We start from the raw sequence: 8,032 nt of genomic DNA, 5'->3' as shown, positions 1-8,032 counted from the left end.
CCCTACTGGCGGGTACCAATTCCCGACACTAACCCTAGATTCGACTCCCAACCCTGACCCTCAATTCTAGACTCGGAACCCGATTCATGACCTCGATCCAAGACCCAACTCCCGTTTGAATTAAAAGGGACAAACAAATTTGTCAGTTAATTGGGTCCTTCAAATTTTAAAAATTAGGTAAAAGGATAAAAGTTCTCCATTTTTTAAAATATTTTCTCTCCAACAACTAAAAAGGTTGTATCAACAACTATCAAAATTGTTCGACAGCTTTGCAAAGTTGTTCGACAACTGTACAAAGTTGTTGGACAACTTTGATAATTGTTGGGATAACTAATGCAATTGTCGAATAACTGTCCCAGTTGTTTAAGTGACTTTATCTTTTTTAACTTAATAATATTGTGGGACCCACTTGTCGCCTTTATTTAATTACAGACTTGAGAGGGTCTTTCAGTCTATTTTTTCCATTGCTAATACAGGACTTTCGGCTCGAGGCCTGACTCTCAAACCAGATCCAAGGCATAAGACTCGAAAGTCGACCTCTACTCGAGACCACAATCTCAAACACAGCCTCAATCCAGAATCATGACCTCAACTCGAGACCCTAAACTCGGGTCCATGTGGGGTGTTAGGGTGGGGTCTTGACTCGAGAGTTGGAAGTTAGGTGTCTAGGTCAGGTCTCAGGCCGAGTGTTGGGGTCGTGTCCCAGGTTGAAAGTCGTGGCTGGGTTTCGTGTAAGGAGTCAGGATTCAGGACCGGGATCAGGTTAGTAATTGCAGTTGAGTATCGGAAGTTGGGGTCATGGCTCGAGTTGGGAGTCGAGTCCTGGATCGAATGTTTATTTCGAGTCCCTAGCATGAGTGTTAGAATGAGGAAGTTTGCCTTTGGGTTGTCCTGTGAGTTGATTGGGTCAAGAGTCAGGGTTAGGTCTTGAGTGGGGAGACATGAGTCATGGTTGGGTACCGGGTTGGTGTTGGGTTGGGTCGTGTCCCATATCAGGTGCGGGGTCGAGTTCCAAATCGGTTGTCGGGGACGAGTCCTGGATCCTGTGTCAGGAGTTGGGATCTAAGATCGTGGTCGGGCTTGGTGTCATTAGTATTTACCTAGATTATGCATAGATACTCTTGGGACAATACTTTTTCTTACCAACCAAATACCAAAATATAAGTAAGAAAATCACTTATTTTCCAAATATTTTCCTTCATACAAAACACATCCTGAATTTATATATAAGTAAACTGTTTCTCTAGTATGTTACTACAACTAATTTATTCTTGTACCCCTCTTCTATGGCATTCAAAGACATTGCCATTCTTCTTTTCTTCAGCACAATTCTTCAATACCAACTACACAAATCAATAGCATTAGATAATCAAACATGGATAAAAGCTGGTTATTGGCAATATGGTGAAACATCCAATATTGAAAGCATCAATTCAACTTTATACACTCACCTCATCTACGGCTATGCTGATATGTACTATAATTCATCAACAGAACAAGTAAATGTCACAATATCATCAGATGATGAGCCAGTTAAAAACTTCAATAGCATTGTCAAGAAGAAAAATCCATCAATCAAAACACTTGTATCAATTGAGATGAACCGAACAATGTCCAATGCAAACTTGATTACCGGAAGAAAATTCTTCATTGAATCATCCATTGAAATCGCTCGATCGTATGGTTTTGATGGCCTTGATTTCACCTGGAGTTGGCCTAGTTCGTCCCAAGAAATGTCGAATTTGGCTACCCTTTTGGATGATTGGAGAGTAGCTATTGATCTTGAGTCCAAGCAAGCGAAAAATCCGCGACTTTTATTAACAATGATTAGCAAAAACACACCTTGGATTGAAGATTGGACTTATCCAATTGAGTCAATGAAGGAAAACTTGGATTGGTTACATGTATTTGCATTTGATTACTATGAACCATGGTCAACAAATAACACATCCCCTTTTGCAGCATTGTATGATCCAAATAGTGATTTGAACACTGATTATGGGATTAATGCTTGGATCAAATATGGTTTTCCTAGTCAAAAGATTGTTTTGGGATTGCCATTTTATGGTTGTGTTTGGACATTGGTTAGTCCAGAAAATAACCAAATTGGCGCGGCGGCAACAGGGGCAGGGCCTGCTATAATGTGTCTGAAAATGAGCCGTTCGCGAGTAATTTTGCATTGTTGGGATAATAATATCAAGACATACATGATAAAATACCGCGCTAATAATTCATCGTATAATTCAACTTATGTGATGAATTATGTCTCTGTTGGGACAAGTTGGGTTGGATTTGATGATGTTGAGGCAGTGAAAACCAAAGTTTCCTATGCAAAAGAGGGAATTTGAGAGGCTATGTGGCATGGCAAGTCTCATATGACTGGTATTCTGTTCTATCTCAGGCTGCTACAGGAGGTAACTAATTACATTTTTTTTTTTTGCTTTAGGCATTCTGTATTCGATATAGTCAAAGGTCTTTTGATGTTGGGCTTCCATATTATGTTGGTAAGCTAGTTGATAGGTTTGAGTGCGTGCGGAAGGGTGTTCGAATTTGGACATAAGTTGTGGATGGGTGATTTAGTTGATTGATACGAGTTAGTTTTTGAGTTGAGTTAGGTCAAACGTCCATCTCTTATCATTGATTAGATTAAAGGCCTAAGTCAGTGATGATCAAGGCTGTTCTGTCTTCTCTACCTCTGCACATTATCTCAGTTATACAGCCTCCAAAACCACTATTTAACACAAGGAAAAGGTCATGGCCAATTTCTTTTGGGGAGACACTCAAGGTAAAAACAAACACCATTGGCTCAAATGGAGTGATTTATGCTATCCTACCAAAGAAGGTGGAATGGGTTTCAAAAGTATTCAAAATTCTTGTGATGCCTTTGCAGCTAAAAATTGGTGGAACTTTAGAACTGGTAACTCTCTTCTTAAAAGCTTTCTTGAGGCTAAATATTGCAAGAGGTTGCACCCTGTGGCTAGGAAGGGTAGGCCAGATCAATCACATACTTGGAGAAGACTTATGAATATCAAAGATAAATGTGAAACTCACATGATTTGGAAAATAGGAAAGGGAAATTTGTCCTTTTGGTGGAACAACTGGTCAGGAAAGGGCTCTATAGCCAAGCATCTTCATCTTGTTCATAAATCAAAAAATACCAAAGTGGCTGAGTTCATAAGAGAGGGAAAGTGGGATGAAAGTCATCTTAGACTTGAACTACCTGCTAACATTGTTGATGACATTATGAAAATTCAAATTCATAAAGATCAATATGATAAAATCATCAGCGGTAAGTTCACTTGTAAATCAGCTGGGAAGATCTTAAGAAATGCTAGAAGCTCAGCTATGACCTCTTATAACATCTGGCATCCTAAGATTCCTTTAAAGTAGCATTCTTTATGATGAAACTTTTACGGAGTAGGATCTCCACTGATGAGAATGTTAGGAGATTCAAAGTGCATGGCCCTTCTATGTGTAATTGCTGCATAAGTCATCAAGAAGAGAGTATTCAACATCTCTTTGTGGAGGGTGATATTGCGCGATTATGGAAAACATTTGGCAACTCATGTGGAATTAAGTTCAACAATGGTTCCATTAGAACAGTGGTGATGCAATGGTGGCTGACCAAAACCAAAAATAAAATTCAAGAGACCATGTATCAATGTCTGCCGACGGTGTTTTGCTGGGAGATTTGGAAGAGAGTAGATGCAATGCTAGATTTGAAGGAAATAAAGTCTCCACTTACAGAATTGTGGAACAGGTTACAAAGCTTATGGGGCTAATTCTAAACAAGCAGTTTCCCTGCCTCAATTTCAGGGGAAGCTGGCAGGAGATGTGCAGTAAAATTGATGGTGCTACACCTACTATAATTACGAAGATCATTAAATGGCTACACCCTCCTGATAACTTTCTTAAACTTAATACAGATGGTTGTTCGAAAGGTAACCGGGGAGAGGCAGCAGGTGGGGGAATTCTTAAGAGACTATCAGGGTAACATGAGAATGGCATTTCATGCATACTTAGGAGTTTGTAGTAATAACATGGCTGAAGGGCTAGCGATTATGAAAGGACTTCAATGGTGTGCTACAAATCACTTTCATAATGTTATCGTTGAATCTGACTCAATGATCATGGTTAATATGATAAGAGGTAAGCATGGCAAGTTCAAGACATTGTTAAACAAATCAGACGGATTATGGAGAGTGGTAACTTCAATATAATCCACTGTTTTAGAGAAGCGAATGAGGTTGCCGACTTACTAGCCAACACTGGAGTTTTAAAGAAACATGAAACCTTCTTTACAGGCATTATTTCTCTGTCAAAACAAGTGAAAGTTGCCTTGAAGAATGATCAAAATGGCATTCCGAATTTTAGGATCAGAAATAAAAAAAGAGCTTTTCAATTTCCAATATGATTTTTTGGACTCTTGCTATACACATAGCTGATAATGTTTGTCTTAGTTCTGGCAACATGCACCAGCATAGGGCACCTCTTGTTTAAGGGTGAGATTTTCATCCTCTTTAGTCCCCACAGAGGAAAGGACAATCTTCCTCCTCTTGTAACTCTTTTAGCTTATGAAATGAACTGGTAGGGGTCTGCCAAACCCCCCCCCCCCCCCCATTGAGGGGGCTTTAAAAAAAAAAAAAAAAAAAAAAAAAAGGGAGATAAGGTCATTAAGTGCATTTTCTTATATTAAGATTTAAACACTTATTTGGTTTGAATAGGTCTTAATCATTAATATCTAAAACAAAATCTTAATATCATTAAATGGTATTTTTCGTGTAGATAATCTTTTCAATCACTCTAATCCACAATCACCAACCGCCACCACTAATTACATCTACCATCAACCGCCAATGTCAACCACAATTGTCGATGTGATCAAGAACTATTGCCATTCGCCACCACACCTACCACCTCCATCATTATAACTATTCACCACCACCGCTATCACCTCCACTATCACCACTGCGGTCATTCCCTACCGACAACCATCTCTACTATCACATCTAGCATAACAGACAACTACCACCAACACATTGTCAACCACCACAAATTCTTTGGTCTCCACCACTAACACTGCTAACCACTAACATCAACCATGATTCGATGAATGGCCAACTAAGGAGATAAAATGTTTCCCAATAAAAAGTTCTATATCCCCATGACAAATAATTACATCGTTCTTTAATTTGTTATTCAATTCTTGTTATATGTATGAAATATCTCAACAACTTTTTCTTTCATTGTTGGAAGTTGAAGATGGAGGAGGAGTAATTATTGATCCATCAACATCACCCCACAAGAAGAAAAAACTCAATGGACTAGTCCACATTTTGATCCTAGTGGGATGTCCATTGATGTTGTTGTTGCTTCTCTTTACAGTATGGTGTCTTCGAAGGAGAAAAGTACTCAAATTTCAAGGTAATTCTTTAAATATCATTCTTTTCAGACGAGAGTGTATCATAAACAATCACTTTATCCTATAAAGAAAGGGTAAAGTCTTTGTACATCCTACACTCCTAGACCTTATTTGTAGGATTATAGTGGGGTGTAATTGTTTTTTGTCCAATTTATGTGTCAATATTTCCTTATTAGTCCTTTAAAAAATGATAGAAGCCTTTTTTATCTCGAAACAACTTAATTTAAAGATATCTCATATTTTTTCTTGGTTTTTCATTCGATGTCCGGTACCCATACTGAGCCCGACTAATCCAAATTCGCGCTGGGTAGGGCCAATTCGGGGTAGCGCTACCTACTCATATTTATTCTAGATGACATGCTTCGATATTCACTCAAATGTTATGAATATTAAATAACAAATTTCATATATCAATTTTTTTTTGAAGTGCCAAAGAACAAATTGGAAGCAAAAACAATGAAGAAAAAGGAGGTGAAAGAAACAAGAACTTTGCAAGTATTCAGCTTTGATGAGATGAAGGAAGCTACTAATAATTTTTCAGTTGAAAATGAGCTTGGAAAAGGTGGTTATGGACCTGTTTACAAGGTACATTGTACATATACATTTTATTTGCTATTAGTAAAAACTGAAAATGCTACTCCCTCCGTTTAAAAACGAATAACCTACTTTGACTTGATACACAGTTTAAGAAAATAAAGAAGACTTATGAATCTTGTGACCTTAAATTAAAGTTGTATCAAATGTACCAAAATGCCCTTTAATCTTGTGGCCCTAAACATGCCATGTGGAAAGTTGAAATTAAAATATTGCCAAAAAAAAAAGGGTTCATTCATTTTTAAACGGATTAAAAAGGAAATTAAGTCATTCTTTTTTAAACAGAGGAGTAAATTTTTTCTTTTAGGAAATAAGTGTTTTTGAATAGTAGATGTAACTGTTTTTTTCTTCTTCAAACTTATACTGTTTGGCTCTCGAAAGCAAAGTGAATTGTTTGATTAGCTTAGAACTTTTACTTGTAGTTTTTTCTATACTTGATGAATTCCAAATTATCTTTTATGCATATACCAATTTTTTTTGTTTTAAATCATTAGGGAAAGTTGAGAAATGGGAAAGAAATAGCAGTGAAAAGGCTATCAGAGACTTCATCTCAAGGATTGGAAGAATTTGAAAATGAAGTGATACGGGTGTACCAAGCTGTCCAACAAGTTTTACAAGCTGTCCAACAAGTTCACGATCATTCACACGTAGCCAAGCTCGGGAGTTACAAAAACTCCAAGATATGTTCATGCAAATGACCGTGTGTGAGTTGGTACTTGAGCCTTCCAATGGATTAAATGTTTTTAAGTGTGAAAAGGAGCCTTGAAGTGTAATAAACTTACACTCCAAGGCCACCCCTTGGCAAGGGTAGGATGGTCATTTGTTATCTCACTTTGTGGACTAATATAAATAGATAGTGTTAGGCTTATTTTTGAGTTAGTTCATTCATATTTTGAAAGACAACAAACACTTTGTAATATATTGGAACTTCTCTCTTTCATTGGAGAAGCCCTAATTCTGAAAACTCACTAGTAGAGTGATACTAATGTTGTCTCTTGGCTAGAAACTAGGGTCTTGGGGTTCTTTGAGTTCCTCTTGGTCCAAGTAAGAGCTTGGTATTACTATTCATTAATCTTAGGGTCCTTTCTCTTGTTAGGGTCCTTAGATCATTGAATATTGTGTGTCAAGTTACTATCCCTCTTGTAATCTTGTTAATCTTGTGTTGTTGGAATCTTGAAGTCTAGTGAAGCCATGTGAGGCTCTTTCGATTCACTAGAATTATTATTGACTTGCTTGTTCTTGTTGTTAATAGCATTTTTTTATTCTAAAAACGTGACTCTTGAAGACTAGTGAAGCCGTGTGCGACGTATTTCGATTCACTAGTACTTGTTGTTCATCTTGTTGTTCTTCTTGTTGTTTGTTTCTTATGTTGTGAACTTGGGCTCTTATCATTTGGTATCAAAGCTTGTGGTTGATTTTGTTGCAACAAAATCAATCTTGGGTTTGGTAGTTGAAAAATACCAAAAAATATAAAAATAAAAATAAAGTTGCTGAAATCTGAAAATTCCAGAAAAAAAAGAGAAATCTGTCCATCTTGTTCTTGGCCGAAAAAATTGTGTTGTGTTGTTTTCTTGGCCGAGATTGGTATTTGTGTGTTTAGATCTAGATGTTCTTTTGTTTGTCTAGTTTGTTTTTTGTGTTGATTTCTTTCTCATCAACACAAAAGGTGTCTAAAGCGAAGTTGAGCTTAACATATTGACATTGCTATTGTGGACTTGAAGTGGTGGTACGATGAACTTAAAGTAGGCTGAGTTTGTGTGTTGTTGCTTGACTTTAAAGTGGGCTATTGTTGGTGAATTGTGGTTGTGTTCTTGAAGTATTGTTGTAGTGATCATCTTGATCTTCTCATCATCTGATATCTTGACCACTATAAAGACTAAAATAGATCCAAAAGGATTGTAAGACAAGGTTGTAAAGTTGTTTGTGAAAAGACTTGCCAACATCACTTTCTTGACTTAACAACCACTTTCCCTTAAAACAAGGAGCCTTTTCTTGTGGAACTAGTAAAGTCAAGCC

At 37.3% G+C, this 8,032-nt stretch overlaps 2 protein-coding genes across 2 annotated transcripts; both read left to right on the top strand.

Annotated features, from left to right (window-relative positions):
• The first annotated feature begins 1,286 nt into the window (after positions 1-1,286).
• LOC107856676 (class V chitinase-like) lies at positions 1,287-2,348 on the top strand. Its single transcript, XM_016701649.2, has one exon. The coding sequence runs from the start codon at positions 1,287-1,289 to the stop codon at positions 2,346-2,348; it is 1,062 nt and encodes a 353-aa protein (XP_016557135.2).
• Positions 2,349-4,733: 2,385 nt separating this feature from the next.
• Positions 4,734-6,729, top strand: LOC124900002 (cysteine-rich receptor-like protein kinase 25). The gene is made up of 3 exons (XM_047415143.1): positions 4,734-5,424; positions 5,850-6,007; positions 6,511-6,729. The coding sequence occupies exons 1-3, from the start codon at positions 5,214-5,216 to the stop codon at positions 6,712-6,714; spliced, it is 573 nt and encodes a 190-aa protein (XP_047271099.1). The 5' UTR covers positions 4,734-5,213; the 3' UTR covers positions 6,715-6,729.
• Positions 6,730-8,032: the final 1,303 nt, after the last annotated feature.

Source organism: Capsicum annuum, chromosome 7, assembly GCF_002878395.1.
Source record: "Capsicum annuum cultivar UCD-10X-F1 chromosome 7, UCD10Xv1.1, whole genome shotgun sequence".
Lineage (NCBI taxonomy): Eukaryota > Viridiplantae > Streptophyta > Magnoliopsida > Solanales > Solanaceae > Capsicum > Capsicum annuum.
This window is presented reverse-complemented; position numbering and strand designations above follow the sequence as displayed.